Genomic DNA, 27,461 nt, shown 5'->3' on the forward strand with positions numbered 1-27,461 from the left:
TCTCTAGGAAGTCCTCCCTAATCACTTCCCTCCTTCCTCTAAGCCCCTCCAGCTTGGGTTATAGGTGACCCTCACCCTGGGGACACTGTGCCGGAGGCTAGAGTACTCTTCGTTCTTATGAGTCATCATCATTATAAAAGCTAACATTTCTATAATGTCCACTATGTGCCAGTCTATGTGCTAAGTGCTTTAAAATTATTATCTCATTTGGTACTTACAACAACTCTTTGAGGTAGGTGCTATTATTATCTTCATTTTATAGATGAGGTCAGAGGCAAACAGATTAAATTACTTGCCCTGGGTCACACAGCCAATAAATGTCTGAGGCAGGATTTGAATTCAGGTCTTCCTGAGCCCAGCATTCTATCCACTCCACCACCTGGCTGCCCCCAATACATAACCCCCCCACCCCCACACACTCACATTTAAATATAGGTAGTATAGGAAGTTCCATAAAGCAGAGTCCAGTTATAATGTTTCTATCTCAGCCCTTGATTGAATGATCATACCCTATTGATCAATTGCACTCTGGAATCCCCAACAATCGCACAATGGATGAAACACACAGAATGTTTTCCATGGGTCTTTAGGATAAGTCTTTATTTCAGACACACCCCCAGGGCATGAGAGTGATAAATAAAGTAATTTAAAGTGCACTTGCCCAGAATAAATACACAATCGGAGATATGAGACAGTGACTGGCACTCTCCCTCCCCTCCTTGGCTTGGAGTTCTTTAGACTAGCAAACTCTTGCCCAAGTCTCTTCAGCCACTGAGAGGATGGGTGACCTCCAAGTATTTCACATGAAGGTCCCCATGAGGTAGTTCAGCACCCCTAGAAGCCAGCAGGGAAGAGGTAGCTTCTTGGTCCCAGTCCCTGGTCTAGGAATGATTATATAAATAAATAAATAAAAATTGTTATTTCTGAAAGGCTTTCAGGTATATAGATTACCTCTCTCTCAATAATCCTATGAAGTAGGCAGTGCAAGGATTATACCCATTTTACAGATGAGAAAACTGAGGATGAGAGAGGTTATGTATCCCACAGCAAATAAATGTCAAAAACTGGATTCAAAACCAGGACTACTCTGCCTCTCTATCCTTAGACACCCCCACTGTGAGGACCCAGAACCAGCATGGCTCCCATAGCCCTCTACTGCCTCTTTCTGAGGCATGTCTGGACTTGCAGAGAACTGCTGGCAGTTAGGCTGGGGATTCCCCAAGGCTCAACCACACCATGGGGGGTCCCCAGGTTAAATAAAACAAGGACATTTCTGCCCAACTCCTCCTCCATCTTCCAAAGAAGACATCACAGTTTCAGTTAATTGGTCACAATAAATATGCCCCAGATTCAGTTAAGGGCTGTCCCCCAGCCACCCAGAAAAGGCCAAAGGTACTGGCCCCTGACACCAGCTGCCAATCCAGGAAGTCTCCTGCTGTGGTGCTCATGCTGAGCCTGAGTCGGTCCCCAGGATCCAGGAAGATGAGGGAGGACTGGGAGGTGGAGGCAGTGGAAGCGCTGGAAGGTCCCACATCCAGGGAGAGAGTCAAGGCGGCTCGATGTTCAGAGCCCCGTGCCACAGAGACTTCCACGGTGCCCTGACTGTAGGAAGAAACCATCACCTGCTGCAGCTTCAGGTGGGCATAGATGAAGTAAAGCCCAGCGACCCCAACCTCCAGCTCTCCTTTATCAGCATCATACTTCATTCTTGAGTCCAGGAACACCCCAGAAAGATGAGGGTCGCTGTGCCAGCTCAGCGTCTGGTTCTGCACCAAGGCTGTGGGAGCCAGAGGAGACAAAGTCAGTCTAGTTCCAGCATTCCCAGAATCCCAATATCAAATAATGGCCAGAAGAGTGGTCAAAGGTTTAGTAAGGAGGTTCATTTTGGAGAGGCTTTGGCATCTCTATGTCCCACACTGGAAAGAGACCAAGATTGGGGGAAGGAGAGAATCCCTGTTTAGTTCATACACACACACACACACACACACACACACACCCCCTCTGAGCTGGAGTGGTTTCCTTGCCCCTGACAGTAGATTCAGAGCCTCACTATCCTTAAGTAAAAGAAGAAGGTAAGAGAAGAACAGAGGAGAGCATGGATCATAGGATCACAGATTGAGACCTGGGGTTGGGAGGGGGGGAATAGAAGCCACTGAGTACAACACCCCCCCTCATTTTACAGATAAGAAAACTGAGGTTACATAAGTAACTTGCCCAGGGTCATAAAGCTAATAAATGTCTGAGGTACGATTTCAAACTAGGTCTTTCTGACTCTAAATTCAGTGCCCTAAATTCACTACAGGGAGAATAAATTGAGGGGAGGGGGGAAGGTATGGATTACACTTACCATTTTTCATCACCAGCTGGGCATAGGGGCCCTGGAAAGAAGAAAGACAAGTTGAGCTCACCTGGATCACCCTGGGAATATAGAGGAGATTTCTCTCCCTTTATCCCTTCTGAACCACCACCAGACTCTCCTTCAGTACTCACCCCCTACACACACACACACACTCACACACACACAGAGGCAGGATCTGATCCCACTATTGCAAAGTACAAAACTTAGCCCATGACCAATCATGGCTACCCCTCGAACCTGCTTCCCTTCACACACCCATCCGTAGTGTCTCCCTAACTGCTTAAAACCCGCTCTACCAAACTTCAAGAGGAAAAAGGTCTGAGTCTTTAAGGGCAGCAGGTTGGATGAGAGGGGACAAGGCTGGGGAGGGGAAAAATGGAAAAAATGAGAAGGGGTGTCCCTGGGGGTGCCTAGAATAAAAAAGAGATCCTTTGGGATTTTTCAAATGGTTCTTGGCAGGGGGAGTGAAGGGAGCACTGAGTCCCTTCCCTGCCAGGGTGTATTTGGGGAACATGGGTACTAGTGTCGGTTCCTGACAAGTTATTCAAGACAGTTCAATGACACCAGGGTGCCTTCATGTGGGGAGTGACAGACTACTTTTGTCGAGGGAGGGAGTTCAAGGACACCCAAGTCCTTTCATGTGGGGAAGTAAAGAAACTACAGGGTCCTTTCCTACGGCGGGGGGAATGGGTGAGGGAGGGAAGGAGGGAAGGAGGGAGGCAGGTATCTGGTGGTCTTTCCCCGAAGAAAGCGGAGGGAAAAAAGTACACAGCGGCCCCGGAGCGAAGGGTGTCGAGCGGGGAAGGGGACAAGAACACCAGGGTTTTTCTCTTACCTGAGCGGAAATCAGGGGAGCAGAGAGCCCTTCGGAGGCAGGAGGTTGGGTACGGTTGGCTCCTAGAGCTGTGTAAGCGGTGTAAGCTGCCAAGGTTCCCGCTAGCAGCAGTAGCGCTGTCCCCAGAGCCCAGTCGAGGGCACGGCAGGAGCGGACCGGAGCCTGCGAGACGCGATCTGGGTTCTCTGGGTCCGAACCGTGACCCATGGCGAGAACGGGTCGTGTTCCCGCTGGCCAGGGAGGGCCAGCTTTATCCTCGGGACCAGGAAGTGTAGTCTTCCGGGGCGGGGACCCTACTCCACTCCCCGCATTCACCCACTGCCTGGGAGGGGGTGGGTCCCTGGGCCCGAGCATCCAGCTCTGGGCGTAGAAGAGGAAGTTCTTACTCTGGGCAGAGGAAAAGAAAGTGACCTTGCTATGGCTAAGGCGCTTTGACATCAGAGTTCAAACATAGCCTAAGCGTATTTTAGGTTGTCCCTCTGTCTCTCCCCTGCCTAGAAAGAATCATAGAATCTATTCTGTCTCGATCTGTGTCTGCCCTCCTAGGACTCTCACCTCTGTGTCTCTCTTCTGTCTCTGTCTCTCCTTATCTCGGTCATCCAGTCTCTTGCAACCTTCTCATCCAAGGGTGTACTGGTAAAAGTTTAACAATTGGCTCTTGGGGGATGTACAAACAGCACACTTTAAAATTTAATCTGCATTAACGTTTTCTCCATCACTTTCTTAAGTCTAATCAATAACAAAGCAATGAATCAAGCCCTGATATGGAGTGTTTACCGATTTCTGAATTTTAAATGCTTATCCTGAAATTTTAACTATAGACTTGGAGCTGGTACCAGTACAACCTGAGTCCCACCCCCACCCCAAAGCCCCACCCCGACTCTACTGTCCTGGGATCTCCAGGTCCTTGGGAGGGAGGGCTAGAGAATGGAAGCTACAGAAGGAGGGACGGGGGAATGGGGCGGGGGGGGGTGGGTGTAACGCAGAGAGGAGTGGGATGAGAGAGGAGGGATTTAAGAGTCTCCCTTCCCGCCACTGTATTTCCCTTGAGGGCCGGCTTAGATAAGGCTCTCTCCCCTGGACAGTTTGAACTGCAAGCATCAATCGGGCAGTGAGCCACGCCCCCTCCAGCCCACTCAACTTCAGTCCTCCTCAAGTCAATCCCACCACTACCTCCCTCAAACTCCGGCTTGGTGCCTTGGTCAGATCTGGGAAGCTGGGAGGCCCCATTTCTAGGCCCCGCCTCCGACTCTCCTGTGGGGTCTTTTCCAGCTCCCCCCCTTATGACAACACAACATCGCCACCATCCCTCAAGTTCCGTAATTCACCACCCACCTCCCTGCTCGGGACAATTCCCATCAGGGCCGAGGTCTACTGTGAAACTGGGGACTCCAAACTAGAAATCCCCCTACAGGGAGAAAAGGGAGAGTGGGACAACGGTGGGCGGAGGAAACCCTGTTTCCCGTTTGTCTCCCCGGCCACTCCCATCACGTGGGTCAGATAGCCTAAGAGAATTGCCCTGAGGATGGCCTCTAGAGGGAGAGAAAGATGCTTGAGGAAAAGAGATCCCTTGCGTCCCAACCGCAACTGTGAATGCCTGAATCTTGCTCATTTTCCTCTTAGTGCTGGGAGGGCAAGAACAGAAAGGTGGTTAGGACCCTCAGGGCTTCCAGAGTCTTAGAGTAGAGCCCTTTTTTTTTTTTCTTGACAGTTTGGTAAAACCTATGGATCCTTTCTCGGAATAATTTTTTAAAATACATAAGTGCATAGGATTACAAAGGAAACCAACCATATGGAAATATAATTGTCAAAATACTTTAAAAAACAAGTTTATGAATCCACGATCTAGTTACACCGACCTTGTAAAAAAATGGGGAAGGGGGAAGTTGTTCATTTCTAGTTGAATTGTGTATGAAGGAATCTGAATGCTCTGTGTATGGTAAATGGGGGTTTGTGTTCTGTTGGGTGGGTCGTCTGGGCCCATATGTTCCTGGAATAGCTGTGATTTGTAGTGTTTGTGTGCTATGTGTTTGCTGTGCATGTTGTATATGTGATTCTGTCTGTTGGAGTGTGTCTGAGTGGTTTGCGGTCGTTGTTTCACAGCCTTCGTTTTGCAAGAGAACCAATGACATCACGGGTGATATCTCGATTTTCCAGTGAATTGGACTGAAGTGAGGCGGCGCTTGGCAAAGTCATCAGCCAGTGGGTGTGAAGCGTGTGCGGCGTGTTTCCATTTCTATGTGTTTACAATGTGTGTGGAGTATGTGGTTAAAGTGTGAGTAGAACAGACATTTGCAAAATAAATGTGGAATGTATATTTGTATGTCATGTTTTTGTGTCTTTGTATATGTTTCTATAGTGCATGGGACAATTTATTCAAAAAGCGTTTATTAAGTGCCTCAATGGCTACAAAGACAAAAACAAAGTATTCCCTGCCTTCAAAAGGCTTACCTTCCTTTTTTTTATGTCTGTGTTTATGGTGTGTGTGTCTGTGTTTATGGTGTGTGTGTGTGTGTGTGTGTGTGAGAGAAGTATATGTTTGTGGCATGTGTATAGAGGGTGTGTATGAAATGTATGTTGTATCTATCAGTGTTTCTGGAGTGCATGTGTGCCCTGTGTGTTGAAGCTAGCCCAGGAGAGCCAATTATTAAAGTTTCAGCGTGAGCATTTATGTCTCTGAAATAGGCACATGTTACAATTCAGGGCTTGATTTATTATTAGTTTGATTGTTTTTTTTAATTATTATTTAGACTTAAGAAAGTGAAGGAGAAAATATTATTCAAAGAAATTGGTATGTATCTGCATGTCATATGTAGCTGGCATATGTGTGCACACATATAATATGTGGCTATGATGCATGTCTGTAATTATGGGATTATGCGGATTTTCAGGGTGTGTATATGCTGCCTTTTTGTAAATGATTTTATGAATGACTGGGACTCCCCTGAGGACTCCTCATGAGGAAGCAGCACTTAAGAAAGAGAAATTCCTAGTCCACCTCCCCCACCCTCGGGACTGCAGGAAATGGAGCTTTAGTGACTAAGCAATGGAGAACTGAGGTTTCCTCCTGATTGGTGTTCCTGGGGACTCTGGCCAACTGCACTATAGCTCTACCTGCCTCCCTCGAACTGAAGTCCTGGTATTGGAGGTCGGGGATGGCAGTATGCTGATGGGGGAGGGTGCAAGTTTCACTTCAAACCAAAGGACAAGAGGAGAAACAAGAGAAAAGGAGGAACTGCTCCCTTAGAAAGGGGATGGCAGGCCACAGAAATCTCACCCCCTCTCCTCCCAGATTCCCCTTCACTGGGGAATCTCAGTGCATAGAAGGCATGCTTTGAGAGAGCCTCTGCTCCCCAAGGGGTCACCTCCCTCCTCAGCATCCTGGCTCAGGACTTTCCAAAAACATCCAGGGATCCCTCTCCTCCCTTTCCCGTCTGGAATGCCCCCTCCCTGGGAATGCCAGGAAGAAAACTCAGAAGTTCATCCTATACCAACTACTCTCCAACCCCACTATTTTCACCCTCCTGATAGCCTACCAGGAGTGGGTACTACCCCAAACAACTCAGAACCCAGGCATCTCCAGCCCACCACCACACAGAAGAGACTCAAGTATCTGCTTCCCCCTGCTCTACCACCCTCACCCACCTTTCACTGCCAGCCCCCCCACTTTCCCCCTCCACACACAAAGAGGTGTACATACATAAACACAAAGGAGACCCAGGGGTCTGGCCTCCTTATTCCATGAATCCCACATACATACATACCCAGAAGAGAGCCAAATGTCTGGCTCCCCCTCTGCCCCCCCTCAACCACTTTACACAAAGAGGAATCCAGATGTCCAGTCCCCAGCCTCGCTCCTGACCTCTAGCCTCTTCCAAAAAAAAAATATGCAGGAAACCCAGGTAACCCCAGCCCCACTGCACAGAGGAAACCCACATATATTTATCACCAGACAACCAAACAGAAAGAAACTAGATGTCTGGCCTCCAGTCTCACCACTCTCACCCCTAACTCCCTACACACAGAGGAAGTGCCCAGGTGCCCAATTCCCTAATTTCTACAACTCTCAACTCCATCACACTTCAGACTCAAGCCAGCATGAATTTAAACTGTTGAGCATTTCCCCACATTCTGTTGTAGTTGGCAGTCAACTAAACAGCCTAGGTGTGTGCTGCCTAAGCACCCTCTGGTGGTTGGATGCAAAACAGAACCCTTGGTGAAGGCTATGTCAGCATTTGAAACAGCATTCATTCAACGTTTATTATGTACAAAACACTGTGATAAATGCTGGGGATAGTAAATCAAGATACTCCCTGCTCCCTAAAAGCTTACATTCTAATGTTGTTGTTTAATAGTTTTCAGTCATCCAATTCTTCATGACCCTATTTGGGATTTCTTGGCAAAGATACTGGAGTGGTTTGTCATTTCCTTCTCCAGCTCATAGATGAGAAACTGAGGCAGAGTTAAGTGACTTGCCCAGGGTCACACTGCTAGCAAGTGTCTGAAGCCAGATTTGAACTCAGGAAGATGAGTCTTTCTGATTCCAAGCCCAGTGCTCTATCCACTGTGTCACCTAGCTGTCTCACATCCTAATAGGGAAAGATAATGCATATGGGAGATTTCAGGTTCAAGTCAGGTGGACAAACCAATGGTCATTAGGAGGCAGTAACAAAACAGATAGTATTGTATCTCCATTAATCTTTTTCCCATTATAAAATCGCATCTATTTTGGATGTCGAATTATTTGGCAATAATAAGGATTTTGGTGATCAGAATTTTCTTTTTTGAGGCTTTAATAATTGGGACTCTAGCACCTGCAGAGAGGTAGTTGATAAGCTGGATCTGTACAAAGTTATCTCCCTTGGATGATGGTTTCAAGGACTAGGCGGGTAGCTGGGCTTAGCAGTGGCGGGGGGTGGGGGGGGTAAAGCACTGCTAGTCCTGGAAATCTCAGATTTACTTTCTCTATGGTGGCATTTGGTTTTGGTGATGGTAGAGATAATAGGCCCCTTCTCCACCAGTGTTGTTCCCCCTTGATAATGGTTATTGGGGCTAGGCTAGAAGCAGGGCAGATGATACTAAGATTCACAGAAATTCCTGGAGCTCTTGGACTCTGAATCCTTGGCAGTGCCAAATCAATAATAACAATAATAAATATACTGCATGGCTTACTGGAAGATTTGGCTTCAAAGTCAAGGAAGGCTTACATTCAAGTCCTATCTTTGATATATGTTGGTGATGTGATTTTGAGGAAGTCACTTAATCTTCCATTGTTATAGGCATCTCTCTAAGACTATAAATTACAAAGAAGATGATGGTTGGCACTGATTCAGAGAGTTTCCTTTTCTGGAGCTCCCTATACCTATGAAATCATAGACCCAGGCCCTATTCCTAATAATGATAATAATAATTAAAATATATATAGTACCTTAAAGTTTACCAAGAACTTTACTTATATTAATCTCATCTGATTCTCATAACAATCCTGTGAGACATTTGTGATTATTATCTCCATTTTGCAGATGAGGGAACTGAGGCCAAGAGAGGTTAAGTAACTTGCCCATGGTCAAGTAGTGTATGAGGCAAGATTCAGACTCAGGGATCCCTGACTCCAAGTCCAGAGAGGAATTGAGGAGACCACTGGGCTAGTGGCTGAAGGATATCAGCTCAGATATCCCACTCCCTTCATGGAGGTATGATGCAGAGGTTTGTTGTCATCCTACAGGTTTAAGGAAGGTAGCAGATAAGCCAATTTAGATGTCTAAGTGTTCCGAGTGTCATACAGGGCAACAAGGTGTCATACTGCCTATGTGACTTGGAGCGAGTTACTACCTGGTCTTTGGCCTTGAGGGAACTGCTCCAGGTGATCTTCCGAGGTCTTCCAGCTCTAAATCCTATGACCTTCACGGAGACAGAAGCACTTGAACATGACACAAAGATACAGACACACACCATACAACAAGACAAAGAGATAGAGACACACAATGAGTCACTCTCAACTTATATGACGGCCTGCCTATGTCTGAGTCTGTGGGGTATGACTTTGAGGATCAATAAACTCAACCAGAAGCCCCCATACTTATCCAAGCTTCTTACTCCTCCCAGTTCTAAGATCGTCTCACAACTCACCACCAATCTTAACCCAGCCACTGAACTCAGCCCTTCCCCAGCCTCATTCCCATTCATCTAAGCCCCTCCCAGGAAGTGGAAGCTTCCTTGTTGACCTCTGCCCTCCACCTTCTGCCATACCCCAAAATGTTAATGAGGCACTTCTCCTTTCTCCCATAGACTCATTTGTCCTTCTCTAACTCTTCTGGCTCCCAGACTTTCAGAACTGTAAGGAAGCTCTGACATTCTATCTTCTGTCCCCTTGCCTTTACTCAGATTGCTTCTCATACCTGGAATGCACACCCTCCTCACCTGTCTCACTGAATCCCTAGCTTCCAAGCACTAGCCACCTATTCCAGGAAGCTTATCTTGATCCCCCCCACCCCGTTGCTAGCATTCTTCACCCCTCAAAATTAATTTACATTCACTTAAGTATGTTTTGAATTGATTTATCTGTGTACAATAAAATATAAGCTCCTTGAGGCCAGGGACTTTCTCCCCCTTATACCCCCAGTGCTAAGCATGCTGTGCCTAACAGTAAGAGTTTAGCAAATGTTAATTTAATAGAATTGCATGGAAAGTCAATGAGAGAGGAATTCGGGGAATTGCCAAACAAAAAGGAGAGTCTGTCTGAGATTAGAGAACATATATTTGTTGTGAAAGCAAGTGGCACCTCTGTGACGTTCTCCAATATTCTCAACAAGGGCTTCTCCAGCCTTTGCTCAGACACCTCCACTGCAAGGCATTTCTAGAATGCTATTTCCTCTCTCTGGAGAGCCAAGGGCTCCCCCACCTCCCACCCAAGAAATTCCCACATGGGGAAACAGATTTGTGAGACATAGAGAAGTGACAAAATGTTTGTGTAAATGTCCAGGTCTCAGGGTCCCTAGTTCCTTTTTCCTTTGCCCTTGAAAGATATTTCCTGTCCATTGTGTGGGGCACACAGAACAGAGAAGGAACCATTGTAGTTGAACTAGTTTTCTATCTGCTATGCGGCTAAGCAGCAATCAATCAGCTTTGAGATTTAAATTTGTGGATTGTCACGAGAAAGACATAGAACTATTGGTCTGAGATGTTGAGATAGGAGGTCTGCTTAGTGACATATATTCATAACCAAAGGACGACAAGCCAAGCACACAGACAAGTCCTCCCCAAGTCTACAACACCCAGAGATCCAGATGGCAGAGAGCAGCATAGAAGAGGCAAATCCAGAATGGCAGCTTGTAAGACACAAGGGAACACAGCTCACTTTCCCCCGTGCTTTCCCGCTGACCCTCCTGCACAGTTCCAACACCCAAAGCCTGGGTCCCAGACACATGCCCCTCCTCCCTCATCCCAATTCCATGATGTATGGGCAGCTAGGTGGCCCAGTGGATAGAGCACCAGCCCTGAAGTCAGGAGGACCTGAGTTCAAATTCGGCCTCAGACCAAACACTTGACACTTACTAGCTGTGTGACCCTGGGTGAGTCACTTAACCCCAATTGCCTAAAAACAAAAAAACAAAAACAAAAAAAAAAACCAGCCAATTCCAGTGAGTATATTTCAGGAAGTCCCTAATCTCACATGTAGAACTAGGAGTAAGTTGGAAGAGATATGATAAATGCTGAGTACAGTAAAGTCTATTAACATCGCTTTTCCTTTCATTTTTGCATGCCTAATAGACCAGGAGGCTACTCAGAATGCTTCGAGTCAGCCACCAGGTGGCGATCTAAGTTTCAACTTGCTTCTACTATGTAAATATGAGAGATTCTTAGGTTCCTGCATTAACCAAACATTCAATACTGACTGAGCATGTTCAAACCATTCACGACTCCAGTTGCCTTAATCAGGTTGCTGTCCAGGGTTTTTATGTAAGAGTAGGATTCAATCCCATCATACTTCATAATTATTTTGATTCACTCCCACAGAATTTCAATCTATTTCCCAACTGCACATGATCCAAAAGGAGTATTAATTCACATTAGGTTAAGTAGATATGACACCAAACTATTCCCTCAGCTTACACTCAATTTGGAGATTGGGGACCCAGCAGTTCTCCAGGTCTAAGTGGAATCAAGTGTGCTTCCCATCAGCAATCAGTCAATAGAGCTTCCATCCAAGGGAGGAAAATAAATTCTGTGTCAAAGCCCATTGGCATGAGATACTCTCCTCGTTGGTGGAGATCAATGCCCCAGACCTCTATGTGGGCAGGGTAGAGTTGAAACAGTGGATGAGAGAATTCTTCACTTTTCCTCAAGTTGCTGAGTCTCTTCAGACTTTGGGTGCTTCTGACCTCTAGGCTGGAGAAATAAGATTGAAGATGTCAACTTCATGAGGAGTAACTGAAGGCAAAGACTCTGGGAAGAAGCCAACATGAGAGGGACGTGCCATTATGTCCTTATCCCCAGCTTGTTACAATAGAGACTTTGGGGAACTTCTGCTTGGATGAGATCTAGGACTCTCTCTCTTAGTTGAGCTGAATTGCCTTATTCCCACTGAGAGAGTTCTTTCCCTCTTATTGTCTGATGTATATTGTCCTATGCATACTTTCTCAGATTTCTATTTTGCTACCAATTTGGAAAATGGGTTTCTTGGCTGTATCTATCCATCTATCTATCTCTGTCTCTATCTATCTATATCTATATATTTAAAAACCCTGTCAGCAGACTTAATTAGCGTTTAGTAAAGGCACTCACTTAAATGTCATGGCAAGAACAGTATTTGCAAAATGTCCTCCTCATAAACCTGGGACACACTCTCACACAAATACACACAGCATCCTGGGAAGAATGGATTCAAACCTAGTCGGCTTCTAGTGGGGGCACACGTATAGGATGCACATATGACAAAGTCAACTCACGATTCCTGTGAGTACTACAAGGCCCAGAATTCCTTGCATTCTTTGTAGAGTCCTGATGTGATTCTATTCTCCCAGCCCCCTAGGCTCACAATCTGGAGATAATCCTTGATTCTTCATTCTCCTTCACTCCCCATATCTAATCTGTCACCAAAGTCTTTCAATTTCACCTTTGTTGGTCCACCTGCCACAAATCCCTCTCTAGTCCATCCTCCATTCATCCACCAAAGTGATTTTGCTAAAACATAGGTCCAATCACGTCACTCCCCTACTCAATAAACTCCCATGGCTCGCTGTCACCTCTGGGACCAAATCCAAAATCCTCTGGCATCTAATTTTGACCTATACTAAGTTCAACTTCATGCTTTTCTCTACCTTTTGTTTCCCTGCTCCCTTGTCTTACAACAGACAAATATCCCAAGATTTCCTGCAATTGAATGTAATTTGGGCTTGCCAAGAACTACCAAGAGGATTTAAGAGGATATTCCAATGATTACAGAGACTTTGTGGGACCAAAGGTCATAACTGGAGTGTGTATGGGGACACACATTTCAACATATCTCAAACAGAAATCATTATTTTCCCCTTCCCTAAAAATCCCAACCATTTTCCTAACTTCCCTATTTTTATTCAAGAGCACTACCATCCTTCCAGTCACTCATCCTTAATTCTTCACTCTCTCATGTTCCATAGCCACTCAATTGCCAAGTTGTATCATTTCCCACCCCTGCTTTCCTCCTTTTGTGTATTGTCTTAGATTGTAAGCTCCTAGAGGGCAGGAACTGTATTTCTTTTTATTAATTGTATCCCCAGTGCTTAGTACAGTGCCTGGCACATAGTACGTGCTTAGCAAATATTTGTTGGATTGGATTGGATTACCACTTGCAAAATATTTTTCCTACTTGATCCTTTCTCCCCACCCTCATTTAGGCCCTCATCATTTCCCCAATACCCATCTAATTGGTCTCCCCACCTCCAGGCTCTGCCTCTCCATCCTCCATGCAACTGCCAAATTGATATTCCTGAAACACAAACTTGATCATGGAGTGGCTCCCTCTTGCTTTCGGGATAAATCTTCCTAGTCTGCCTCCAGCCTATCTTTCTAGATGGATTCCACATCGTTCTCCCTTTCGTGACGTATATTGCAGCCAAACTGTTCTACTTGGCGTTCATCAGGGATGACACTCCACCATTTGCTCCCCCATGCCATCATACTGACTGTCCCCTGTCATGTGTCTCCCCATCTCCTCCTCATATAATCCCTAGCATCTTTCAAAGCACAGCTCACATGCCATATTCTGCAGCTAGATGATGCAGTAGATAGACTGCTTAGCCTGGAGTCAGGAGGATTTCAGTTCAAATCCAGCCCCAGACATTTACTAGCTGTATGACCTTGGGCAAATCATTTAACCTCCATCTCCCTCAATTTTCTCAACCATACAATGAAAATAATAATAGCACCTATTTCCCTGGGTTGGTATAAGGATCAAAAGTAATATTTATAAAGCACTTAGTAGCACAATGCCTGGTGCATAGTAGGTGCTATGTAAATGCTTATTCCTTTCCTCTCCCCTTCCCCCATGAGAACTTTCCTGATCTCACCTCTTGTTGATTTCTCCCTTCTCAAAATTACTTTATATTTATTCTCTCTCTCTCTCTCTCTCTCTCTATTTCTCTCTCACACACACACACACACACACATCAAGGAATATGTGTGACATATATACTATGTAGATAGGACATATGTATGTGTACTTGTGTGTGTATGTACACACACACATATTCAACTGTGATCTCATTAGGGAATTAATTCCAATGGCACAGATCAAAACCTTGCCCATCCCATCCTATTTGACTCTTGGCCAGATTCTTTCCAGAATGCACCAGAGGTTTACCCAATGTGCTAGAGACCTTCCTTCTCTCTCCCAATATCAAAAGGAAATCAGGGGAGCACTCTGGCCATCCACATCTCACCTTTGCCATGCAACTGGCTCATTGTCTCTTCTTCTCATACAGTTCCTTGAAGATGTCCTTAACTCCTGTTATTCTTCAGAGTTTCTCATTGGTTATATGTTGCAGCCTCCTCACATTCACTGTGTCAGTCAGCAAACATTTATTAAGCACCTACTATATGTGAAGCACTGTGCTAAGCTCTAAGAATACAAAGAAAGACAAAAGACTGCCCTCAAGGAGCTTACAGTTTAATGAGGGAGACACAACATGAAAACAATGATGAACAGACTTTTCTCTTTTTTTTCTTTTTAATAATATTTCATTTTCCCCCAAGTATCTGTAAAAACAATTGTTAACATTCATTTATTAAACATTGGGCTCCAAATTTTCTCCCTCCTTCCCTCCCCTCACCCATCTCTGAGATATTAAACAATCTGATATAGGTTATATACGTGCATTCATGATGTATGAGCTTTTCACTGCTCTCTGCACAAGGAATGGACTTGTGGTTGTCTTTAATTCTTCAAAGGCAGTGGTGTTCTATTTCCTGCTGCCATATAACAACACTGTTAAAATGTTAGCATAAGGGTAAGGGTCAATTTATTACTCCATTCCCACATCAAAGTGATTACCTTTGTTAGGTAAGAACCTTCTTGGTTGGACCAATCAGAATTAGGAGTGAACAAGGTCTGTATGCCTCTGTGAATTATTCAAAGACATTTCAGTTGGTGCAACAAAAGGTCAATTGTTATTGTGTAAAGGATTTGATCATTCTCTGTGGAACATGTATAATACTAAGAGTTATCTCAGAATTAGAGAGTCTAAGCATCTGGAGCAGGGAGAATGGAATGGGAACATCAAGGAATGAGATGGAAAGAATCAACAGCACACACCCAATTGGTAAAAGGGGAAAGAGGAAGTAAGATTGAGATACAGTTGAGAGGGGATTAAGGAGATCCAATAACCCCCATGCACCTAAAAACAAAAGACTTGGGCTGACACCACCAGTTGTACCCACCTCCTCAAGGACAGAGGGAATTTCCAAGAAAGGGTATGTTCTTTCTCCAACTTCCTCTCCAGTACCTGTCTATGAAGAGATACTGTAATATACTTCAATGCTTTTTTACCCACCATTTCCAGTAACAAGAATTTTATCTCAACCACAAAGAGGCCAGGGTTTAGCCAGAGCTAAATATACCTGCAAAGTGAGGCAGAGAGCAAAACCTCTACCTAAACATCAGGGATTTTCCCCACTGAGGGCTCAGAATGATTGTGACTGTACTCCTAACTATATATTTAATATAAATGCCCTAATGCAGCAACAGAAGGAGTCATGTGGACCTGAAGGACCCTTATATTGCCCCTTAGGTTTAATACAATCCAGCAATTGTAATGAAGTGTTAATGTTGGTATTAAACAACATTAAACAGCAGCCAGTTAAAAGACTTTTCATCAACACTAAGTAAGACAAGAGTAACGGAAGTGGAGTTGAAAGCAAGGCCCCTCCATTATATGTCATCATACATTTCTAGAAGCAAGCTCCCAAGCCTTCACATGGATAGACAGATAGATAGATGGCAATAAACCAGTTTGTGAATACTCCAAAGACTGGGTCCTTATTGGTCAGTCTCCCATTACATTTGCACATGTTATTTCCCCCAATAGTAGAATGTAAATTCCTTGAAGGCAAGAACTGTTTCATTTTACATTGTTGTCTTTGTCACTCTTTTATCCTCAGTGGTAAGCACTGTATTTGGCACATAGAAAGTTCTTACTAACACTTGATGAATTAAATTAAACAACATAAAATGAAATTTGAAAATGAATGTCAGCTTCGAAATCTCCACCACTCTCAGTGGTCTGAACTCTCACCTTTCTCAGTTTGTCTGTCAGTGCCTGAATTTCCCAAACTCACTCAAAGACCTTATTGAATTGTCCCCATTGGTAAAGACTACAGAGTTGTCTCTTTTTTTTAGCTCAGCATATTCATTCATTCACACATACACACACACACACACCCTACTGTTTGCCTGGACCTGCAACTATCATCACAAAAATGCCTTTAAGGGCTATTCAGTATAATTTTAACTGACAAACAAAGGAAGCCCTATTGGCTTATCTCATAGGCTCACTACTGAGGGATGAAGCATCATTCCAACTCTACTCCTGCAAATCACCCAAGCATTTCTTGTATGCTCTTCTCTGGAATCTTCTGCCTTTTTCTACACTTAACATGATGATTATCTTTTCAAATATGCCCCTCACATTACACAATCACAGAATTAGAGAACTGGCCATCTACTCCGATTGATATATGAAGGAATCCCCACTACAAAACAGCCAACAAGTCGTCATACAATTTCTACTTGTAAACCTCCAAGGAGGGAACCCCACCCCCCTCCTGGGAGAGCTCCTTTCACTTTAGGATAGCTCTAGTTAGGAAGTTTCTCCCTATATCAAGCTGAAATTAGCCTCTTCGAGGCTACCACCCACTATTGCTAGTTCTACTCTCTGGGTCCAAACAGAATAAGTTTGATCCCTCCTTCATGCTATCCTGTTTCCCCTGATTCTTCTCTTCTCCAGGATAAACATTCTTAGTTTCTTCAATGATACTATACTCCTCAGTGAAGCTTAAGATCATATTGATGAAGCAGTCATCATCAAAAGATTTGGGAACAAGAAATCACTATTTAACAAAAATGCTGGGAAAACTAGAAAGCAGTTTGGCAGAAAATAGTTATAGACCAACATCTTACAATATATATAACAAGATAAGGTCAAAATGGGTCCATGATTTAGACATAAAGGGTGATACCATAAGCAAATTAGGAGAACAAGGAATAATTTACCTCTCAGATCTATGGAGAAGGAAAGAATTTATGACCAAACAAGAGACAGAAAACAATATGAAATGCAAAATGGATAATTTTGATTATACTAAATTTTAAATTGTTTGCACAAACAAAACCAATGCAGCCAAGATTACAAGGAAAGTAGGAAACTGGGAGGGGAGTTTTACAGTTAAGTTTCTCTGATAAAATCCTTATTTCTCAAATATACAGAGAACTGAGTCAAATTTATAATAATACAAGTCATCCCCCAATTGATAAAGGTTCAAAGGATATAAACAGGTGGTTTTCAGAAGAAGAAACCAAAGCTATCTATAGTCATATGAAAAAATGCTCTAAATCAGAATTGATTAGGGAAATGCACATTAAAATAACTCTGAGATGGCACCCCCTACCTATCAGATTGGCCAATATGACAGAAAAGGAAAATAACAAATGTTGGAGATGTAGGAAAACAGGTACACTAATGCATTGTTGGTGGAGTTGTGAACTGACCCAATCATTCTGGAGAGCAATGTGGAACTATGCCCAAAAGGCTATAAAACCCTTTGACCTAGCAATATCACTATCAGGTCTGTATCCCAAAGAAAATTTAAAAAATAAAAGGAAAAGGATGTATATATACAAAAATATTTATAATGGGTTTTTTTTGTAGTGGGCAAAGAATTGGAACTTTAAGGATGCCCATCAATTGGGGGAATGGCTAAATAAGTTGTAATGTATGATTGTGATGGAATACTTTTATGCTATAAGAAATGATGAGCAGGATGATTTTTGAAAAATCTGGATTTACATGCACTGATGCAAAGTGAAGTGAGCAGAACTAGAAGAACTTTGTACACAGTAACAGCAACATTGTATGATGATCAGCTGTGAATGACAACTATTCTGATCATTACAATGATCCAAGATAACTCTGAAGGACTTAATTATGAAAAAACGTTATCCACCTCCAGAGAGAGAACTGATGGAGCCTGAATGCAGACTGAAGTATATTTTTATCACTTTATTTGACTTATTTCTTGTTTATTTTTTTTTTGGCAACATGGTTAATATGAAAATGTATTATTTCATGATTTCACACGTATAATTGATATCATATTTCTTGCTTCACAATGGGTGGGGAGGGGTGGGGAGGAGGGATAGAATTCAGAATTTTAAAAAATGTTTAAATGAATGTTATAAATAATAAATTTAAAAGAAAAAAATTTAAGATCTTCGGTGTTTGGCACTTGCCATATCACACTGTTGATTCTTCTATTCCATTTCACCTTGTTGATTCAACTCCTACAATTTAGCCTATCAAGACCTTTTTTTTTTTCTATCCTGGCAGGCATCCAATGTTTTAGCTACCCCTTCCAGATGATCACAACCAGGATCACCACTCAGAACCTCCCCCTTCTCTCGCCCCACTCTCCTTAGACTCAGAAAACATTTGGATACGTACTATAATATAAGCAGAGTTAAGCACACAGTTCCATATGTGATAGTTACAACCATCCTAGTAGATATTTCTTCATTGAGATAGTTACACATGCTGCCCACATGCACAGGGAAGTATAAAAAAGTTACATACACAGACACAGAGATATAGTTACATGATGTGCTAAATATACAATTTCATATATATATATATATTTATATATATAATTTCACTTGCAACAACAACAGTAGACATCCACAGATACCCAGAGTTACACACAGAGATTGTTGGCCCGAGCTCCCCAACACTCAACTTTTGCTGCAGCCACAACCCCCAAGTTGTGCACACAAGCATACAGAGCCCCACAGAGCAGGCATACAAAGGGAACGGATGCAATTCTTCATTTATTCAACAAACTCTAAAGGAGGAGGGTCTTGTCACTGTCGCGGAGACAGGGACTAGTTAAACCACAGCCCTGAGGTTTTACTCAATTGGATTCATTAGATCACAAAACTCATAGCTGAAAAGGCCCATCTGATTAAATCCCCTCATTTTGTAGCAGGGGAAATTGAGGTCCAGAAAGGTAAAGGGATTTGCCTCTGGTTACGCAGCAGTGAGACATCAGAGTATTATTCAATAGGTCTGGATTTGGAGTCAAAAGAGCTAGGTTCAAACTCGAACTCTGCCACATTTATTACCTGCATTACTTTGGGCAATTTATTTAACCTTTCTGGGTCTCAGTCTCCTCATTTATAAAATAAGGGGGTTGGACTAGATCATGTCAGAGGTACTTTTCACATGTAGGACTATAATCTCGCAGATGAGATTATAGCCCAGGTCACCTGGTTCCAATTCCAGGCCTCTTTCTTCCATGCCAATCTGTCGTTCAATTCAACAAATATTTATTATGTAACTACTAAGGGCAAGGCATTGTGCTGGAGAGAAAACAAAAAGAAAAATTACGTGGTCCCTTACAGACCTTGTATTCTAAAGTGGGGGAAGGTGGGTTGTGGAGGAAATGATATTAACACAGATAATTATGATATAAGACAGGGTATGTGTGATGAAGCAAAAGAGAGATCTCAAAGTTCTCTAGAAAAAAAAAATCTGAGGACATTTAGAATGCATTTTCAGCTGTGGTTGGGGAAGGATTATAGAAAGTTCTGTAGAGAAGGTAGCAAGGTAGCCTTGGAAGAGATTTCAATAGGTGAAGAGATTTGTAAGGGTGTGGGCAAGGGAGACCATGCCGGGTAGCGGGACAACATGAACAAAGGTACAGAGACAGGAGAAAAACAGTGGGGAACAAAGCAGTCCAATCTGTCTGGACTAGTCTGAGATGAAGTTTAAAGATAGGTCAGAATCAGGTTGGAGGAGGGGTGTGTACCTTAAATACCAATAAGGCCTTAGGCAGAAGAAATACAGTGAAGTTACTGGAACTACCGGTTTTCTCAGCACTTTTTTACGCTGTTGAGCACTTCTCCTTCTGGACACTTTCTCATCTCTTGGTTTACATCACATTGTTTTTTTGGGGGTTCTTCTCCTACCGTTTTGACCATTCCTTTTCTGCCCCTTTTGCTGAATCATAATCATTCTCCCAGCCACTAAGTGTGAGCACTTCCAAAGTTCTGGATGAATGCTGTCCTCTCTCCATACCCTTTCCCTTGGTGACTTCATTAACTCCTATGTCTTCAATGATTTATCTAGATGATGTCTAAACATATATGTGGCCTATGACCCAGAGACACCCTTTCACAAAGAACTTTAGATCTGGAATCCTACAGAGCCAGGATTAATCTTGGGAGCAGCCTGACCACCCCACCCCCCCAAAAAAAGAGTCAAGCTTTTTTCCTCCTCACTCCATGGCTTATTTTTTCCTCACCCTCTAGTGAAATTCTGGTGAAAATCTCTAAAACAAAGCTCAGCTATAGCTCGTCTAGAGTCTCCCCAAAAAAGAACTACAAGTCTCTAACTGATATAAAGCGAATTGAGCAGAACCAGAAGAACAATTTATACAATAGCAATAATGTAAAGACACATGACTTTGAAAAACTTAGGAACTCTGATCAATACAATAACCAACCACAATTCCAAAAGATTCATAATGAAACATGCTGTTCACATCTGGATAGAATACAGATGGACTCAGAAGATAGCTAGAAGCATATTTTCTTTTCTTCCTTCCTTTCTTTTTTTATTCCTTCCTTCCTTCTTTCTTTTTTCTCTTTCTTTCTTATTCTCTCCTCTTTTTTTTTTTGGACCTGGCTAATATGGGAATTTGTTTTGCCTGACTATACATATTTATAATGGATTTTGCTTTTCTTGCCTTTTCTATGGATGTGGGAGGAGGATAGAGGAGGGAGAGAATTGGGGACTGAAAATAAAACTGAATGTAAACATAATCTATCCATAGACCTCAGATTAAGGACCTTTGTTTTAATTGAAATGAAAGTTTTTGAGAATTAAGATCACTTCGGCATCAGTAGGAAGGACAAATTGGATAGAAAAGAGAACAATTAGGAAGTTATTACCATAGTAGAGATGATGAGGGTTTGTTTGACTTAGATTAATAATAATAGTAGTGTTTTCATTGTTCAATCATGGCCATCTCTCTGTGACCCCATTTGGGATTTTCTTGGCAAAGATACTAGAGTGGTTTTCTCATTTCCTTCTTGAATTGATTTTATAGATGAGGAAACTGAGGCAAATAGGATTAAGTGACTTGCCCAGGGTCATACAGCTAGTACCTGAGGCCAGATTTGAAGTCAGGAAGAGGAGTCTTCCTGACTCCAACCTGGCACTCTATCTACTGTACCATCTGTACTTGAGAGAGAGAGACAGACAGACAGACAGACAGACAGAAAAACAAAAAGAGAAAAGAGAGAGGAGACATCCTAAACACATTAATTTTTTTGTGCAAAATCTTTTATATATCCATACAACTAAATGCCATTCCCCAATAGATAAGTGATCAAAGGATACAAACAAATTTCTCAAAAGAAGAATTACAAACTATTAACAATTATATGAAAGAATGTTCCAAATGACTAATAATAAGAGAAGTGTATATCAAAACTACTCCAAGGTTTCATCTCATACTTAGCAAAATGGCAAAGATGGCAAAAGGTGGGAATAATCAATATTGGAGGGGTTGTTGGAAGGTAGGCACATTAGTACATTGTTGGTGGAGCTGTGAAGTGGTACAACCATTTTGGAAACCAATTTGGAACTATGCAAACAAAGTAACTAATATGCCTATACCTTTTGGCCCAGAGATTCTACAATTAGGCTTATTTCCCAAAGAGATCATTAATAAGGAAGTCAACATTTTATGGGTTTGTTGTTATTTTAATGAATTAACAAATATTTTTAAATGTTAACATTTTAAATTTCTAATGTGGTAAATATTAATAGGGGGCAGCTAGGTGGCACAATGTATGGAATTCCTTGGCTTTGGAGGCAGGAAGACATCTTTCTGACTTCATATCTGGCCTCAGACACTTATTAGCTATGTGACCCTAGGCAAATCACTTAACCCTGTTTGCCTCAGTTTTCTCTTCTGTAAAATGAGCTAGAGAAATATATAGCAAACTACTCTAGTATCTTTTTCAATAAAATCCCAAACAGTTTTACAAAGAGTCAGACTCAACTAAAACAACTGGACAACAAATATTAACAACATAACCCACATAAACAAAAAGTCTTTGGAGGATCCTCAGTAATTTTTAAGAGTGTAAAGACTTCAGAGACCAAAAAGTTTGAGAACTGCTGAGCTAGATCCTACTGCCTGACTCTAATCCAACCTAGGGTCAACTCAGTCAGGAGACAGTCAGGAGAAAGAGACTGCAAGTGGTTAAGAATAGAGAAGGCTACTCAACATTATCAGAGAGCCATCTGGTGGTCAAACCATATATTATCTTTCCCCTCCCTCCCACCTGTCTTTTTTTTAAACTATTCAAGTCATTGACTATTCACACCACAGCCTGATGTTCTCTGTAATAGCAGAAGTCAGAGGAATATGAATTCACTAGTTGGTGTATTTCCAGGACTAGCACCATGTCACACCTTGTCATAAACATGCTAAGTTTGAAGTTAGCGCAACATTCATTAAAAAAAAATCTAGCAGAAGTGTAAGATGCAAATCTGGAGCCTAGGAAGAGATATATGATTGGGAATCATCTACACAGAGGTGACAGTTGAAGTAGAGGGATAGATGAGAACATTGTGGGTAGTGAGGATAGAACCTTTAAGGGCATTTAGATCCAAAAGGCTAGAGGGCAGGTGTCCTGTGGGGGAATGTCTGACCAAATTGTGGTATTTATATGTAATGGAATATGACTGACCCACAAGAAATGATGAAATGGACAATTTCCAAGAAACTGGGGAGAATTTTATGAACTGATGTAGAGCAAAGCAAACAGAACTGAGAGAACAATTTCTACACTGACAACATTATAGAGAAAAAAACTTTAAAAGACTTTAGAATTCTGATCAAACCAATGATGAACCATGAGTCTGAAAGAATGCAGATGAAGCATGCTTCTCACCACTTGACAAAGAGGTGGTGAATTTATCGTGCAATGAGGTGTACATTTTCATATATGGCTATTATGGGAATTTGTTTTGTTGGACTATTCAGTGATATATTGCTTTTCCAGTTCATTATTTGTTGTTTTTGTTGTTTTAATGTGGTTAAATGGTGGTGAGGGAGTGGGAGGAACTGATTAATAAATTAAATACTAGTTACCTGCAAAATAAAAATAATAAGCTATTTTTTAAAATAAAAGAACTAGAAGAGGAACCAGTGAAGGAGGTGCCAGAAAGGTGGAAGGAGAGTCAGGAGTGCTTAGTGCCAGAGAAGACAAGGAAAATTAGAATCCCAAAAACAATAGTCAACTGTCAAATGTGGAAGAGAGTTACTTAGTGACCATGGAACTGGTGAGCAGTAGATCCAAGGTTGGAGGTTAGCAGCACCAAAAGTCAGGAAGCATCAGAAAATGAAGGATGTGGTGTCCCAGGGGAAAGTGAGGCATCAGAAACACATTTATATCACAAACACGTATCTTTTCAAGCATATAAGCACATACCTTCCCAAGCACACAATGCTCACACACCTCCAAAAACATAAACATATACACACAAGGAGACCCCGTCAGGGACCCTGGATTCAACCAACTCTGCCTCTGACTCAGTGTGGGACCCTTGGCAATGAGCTTCCCTTTTCTAGACCTCAGTCTTCCCATCTGTAAAAACGGACTACGAGGGGCAGCTAGGTGGCGCAGTAGATACAGCTCCTGTCTTGGAGTCAGGAGAACCTGAGTTCAAATCCGACCTCAGACACATAACACTCACTACTGTGTGACTCTGGGCAAGTCACTTAACCCCAATTGCCTCACCCAAAAAAAAAAAAAAAGAGAATGATAGGAGAATGTGAAGGGTGCTCAGGTGAGATCCAAACAAAAGACAATAAGACGCTTGAGGAGAAAGGACTACGGACGTTCTAATTCCCTTTTGGTCAACCTCTAACCAGTTCCTTCCTTGAGTTGTTGGAACAAAAAAAAAAAAAAAAAAAGAGGTTGAGATGGAAGGCGGGGGAAATGGAGTGGAGAACTTCCCATTGGTCGTGGCTGACGGCGCTCGCCCAGTCAGCGAGGTGGTAATCGCAGCCTCTCATCCCGCCCCTCACTGGCCTGGAATGCTGCGTGCTGATGCTAACTGGCCGGTGCGAGCGCCGTGTCACCCCAGCAGCCTTGCTAGGTTCTGGCTGCGTCCGTCCCCTACCTGAATCTTGGACCAGACTGGGGCCCTACCTCACGATGAGCAGCCAGATGCAGACCACGAATAGCTTCAACACTATTCTGGAAACTGAGCTGTTCGGTTGGGTGCACTAAGGTGCACACCCTGAGTCTCCAACCCTTGCCCACACCATACACAGCCCTCCCACCTTCAGGCTGCCTTTCCTCCAGGCTCCAGCCTCAGGACTAACCCAGCCCCCAACACTCAACTTCAAACGCCCTGCTTCAGGTCCAGCCTTCTAGGCCCACACCTCCAATTCCAGACCCCTTCTTGGCTCCTAGATCTAGCCCATCCCTGGTGGCCTGGAAAGTACACTAATCTGAAGGCAGGGGAACCCAGATTCCAATCGCAGCTATTTTACTGCCTGTGTGACCATGGGCAAGCCACTTCTCAGCAGCCCTTTTTTTTTTTTTTTTTTTGTAAGGCAATTGGGGTTAAGTGATTTGCCCAGAGTCACACAGCTAGTAAGTGTTATGTGTCTAAGGCAGGTCCTCCTGACTCCAGGGCCAGTGCCCTATCCACTGTGCCACCTAGCTGCCCCCCTGCAAGCCACTTAGCTGCCCCCCTGCAAGCCACTTCTCAATGGGCCTTAGTTTCCTCACCTGTAAATGAGAATATGGTACTAGATGGGCTGCAGCATTCCTTCACCCTTATAATCTGATGGCCTTCTGGCTCTTACCCCCAGACATCCCAACCCAACTATTAGCTCCCAGGTCCAGCCCTCCAGATCTGACTCAGCCCCAGACACCCAAGTTGCCCCTTGGGCCTCTCCAGCTGGGTGAATGTTTGGCTTCAGGCTAAAACCCTGAAATCCTGGGAAGGATGATCCAGAAACAACAGTAGATGTACCTTCTCTTCCCTACCACCCCCTTTTCCTTTTCTCTCTGCCCCAAGCTGACAGAAATAATCACCCTTTGGCCTGAGATTACAGGTTCTTGGCAAAAGTGCCTCTCCCCCAGTTTTGCCCCCATAGTAGCTTCCCAGTTCACCCCCAGTATCTATCCTCCCAATGTTCTCCCTAAGGTTATTCCTCAGCATCACCTCCGGTGTCTCCTTACTCTTCAGCTTTCCCTCCCCGCCCCCACCTTAGTCTCTCCCCCTTCAGTATTCGAGAGGGCTTTATACTCTCCATACACATTATTCCCACATGTGCCTGTGTTCTGGGTGCCTCAGGGCTGAACCAGCCTTCCCTCTCTCCCTCCCTTCTCCCTGTCTCCACCCAACTGGACACAAAGCCCTCCCTCCTCTGTTCTGTGCCTGTCCCTGCCTGCCTGGAGCATCTGAGCTTGCTCCATCAGTATCCAGGGCAGGTGGCCCAATCCCTTCATGCCGTGCATGCCTCCTCCCCCAAGGAGAACAGGGTAAGGAGGAGTGGCATGTTTTCAGGATTCCCTCTCCTCACCCAACCCACAAGAAGGCCCTCCAGTAACCTACTCCCACCCCAGAAGCCAAGCAGGCGCCCCTTTTGAATTGGTTCTAGGGGAACACATAGGATCCCAGGTTCCTTTCACTGTCCCAGAACCAGGTGGTGTGCCTGGAGCCAGCCATGCACAATTGCCGGGTTTTGGCCAAGCAAAGGTCAGAGCATCAAGTCTGGCATGATGACCCACACACAAACCAGGTGACTGATCAAAAGACCAGTCCACATGCCCAGGGCTACAACACGAGACTGTTCGTGGTGGACCTGATCTGGATCCTTCTAGGTAAGTCTGTTGGGCCAGAGCTGAAGTTCAAGGTCAGGGTCACAGGTATCAAACAAGGATAGGTGGGGGTCTTTCCTTTGGGGGAGGGGGTAGAATGTAGCCTGAACAGCTAGACCTAGGGAGCTCAGGATTGAGCTCAATTGCCCCTATTCCTCTCTGTCTGCCTCTGGGCCCTCCAAGGCTGCATGCCTCACGAGGAACACTTGGGTAGACCTTATGTGTCAGTGAAGGGCAGCCAACAGTGCACAAGAGGAGTAACCTAGGAGCTGGCCCACTTCTACCCCCAGGCCCTACTCCAGCTCACGTTTAGTGTGGCATAGCAGAGAGAACACAGGATGTGAAATCAGAGAAACTGGGTTTGAATATCAATTATGCCACTTATTAGAGGCATGGTGTTAGGGAAGTCATTGCTCCCTCTGGACCTCAGTTTCTCAGTTTATAAAGTGAGTGGATTGGACTGAATGATTTCTAAGCATTCTAAATTATGGTTCTGAATCCTGTGGTCTCATTGATGACTTCTTGTCCCAATTCTTTCCCACATTCCCACTAGCCAGGCATGCCACGTTGCTTGGGAGGCTGCAGAACAACACCGGAACTCCATGCCCACAGCCCCCCCACCTAAGTTGGCAAGGATTCCACCAGGGGAAAGAAACTGGGTCCAGGCACCTAAATGTCCAATTCAAGTTTTCCACCCACGTGCCAGCTCCTGACACAAATATTTCTGAGCTGGTAACCTTCTGGGGGAGGTCAATATGTGTTAGGAACAGGGAACTCTGGGACAGCCTGAGCCCCCTTCCTGAACCCTGGACCAGTCACACCTGTCTCAAGAAAACCTCACACCCTGACACTATTACTGAGCTGCTCGCTTCCACAAGGAGAGAATCAGGTGCCCACACCTCTGCCTGAATGCTTCAGCCCCAGACTTTCTCCCAGGACCAGAAGGGGAACACAGGTCAGGCTATCCTCCCATTCCACTTTCCGAGGGCAGAAACACAGCTAGAGAAGTGACCATATTCTCAGCCCTCATCACTTCTGGCCGGGGTGTGAGTCACTGAGGGCCCCTTCCCTAAGGCTTTCCTTCATCCTACATCATAGGCAAGGAGAACCTGGGATCTATCTTTTCAAGAAGGTCATGAGAGGGTTGGATGCTTGGATCTCTTCCATGTCTGTCCCTGCCCTGAATGTTTGCAGCTCCAGGCCTACATCCTGAATGATGGTTTGGGGAATCACTAAGAATATTATCCTGTTCCTAGTCTACATCCCCTTCTTTGAGTGTGAGACAAATATCATGGACCCCATTCATATTGGCTTCTTCTGCAATGACAGTAGCATCAGCTACCCACTAAAAGTTCAGTCCATTGACAGAATCATCCTCACCTGCACCGGCCTTTTCATCTCCATCACCTCTGTAAGTGGGAAAGGGAGAAGGGGTTCTTTTTGGCCAAGGCCCTTCCCTTCTCTGGGCCTTGGGTTTTGTTGTCTGTAAAATGGGGGGGTTGAGGAAGATTATTAGTAAGGTGCCTTTCAGCTCTGCCAGTCTCATTTCCTAAGGCCACTTTCAGCTCTGATATTCTGTGCATATCTATGCCCTCAGTCCCAGC

The 27,461-nt window shown here is 44.0% G+C and overlaps 1 protein-coding gene across 1 annotated transcript; it reads right to left on the minus strand.

Moving 5' to 3' along the window:
- Nucleotides 1-581: 581 nt before the first annotated feature.
- On the minus strand, nucleotides 582-3,580 carry TNFSF9 (TNF superfamily member 9). Its single transcript, XM_027851145.1, has 3 exons — nucleotides 3,195-3,580; nucleotides 2,348-2,378; nucleotides 582-1,777 (listed from the first exon to the last, which is right to left on the minus strand). Exons 1-3 carry the CDS (start codon nucleotides 3,546-3,548, stop codon nucleotides 1,329-1,331), a joined length of 834 nt encoding a protein of 277 aa, XP_027706946.1. The 5' UTR covers nucleotides 3,549-3,580; the 3' UTR covers nucleotides 582-1,328.
- Between the last annotated feature and the right edge of the window lie 23,881 nt (nucleotides 3,581-27,461).

The sequence above is a fragment of the Vombatus ursinus genome, unplaced genomic scaffold, assembly GCF_900497805.2.
Source record: "Vombatus ursinus unplaced genomic scaffold, bare-nosed wombat genome assembly UNPS02009173.1, whole genome shotgun sequence".
Taxonomy (NCBI): domain Eukaryota; kingdom Metazoa; phylum Chordata; class Mammalia; order Diprotodontia; family Vombatidae; genus Vombatus; species Vombatus ursinus.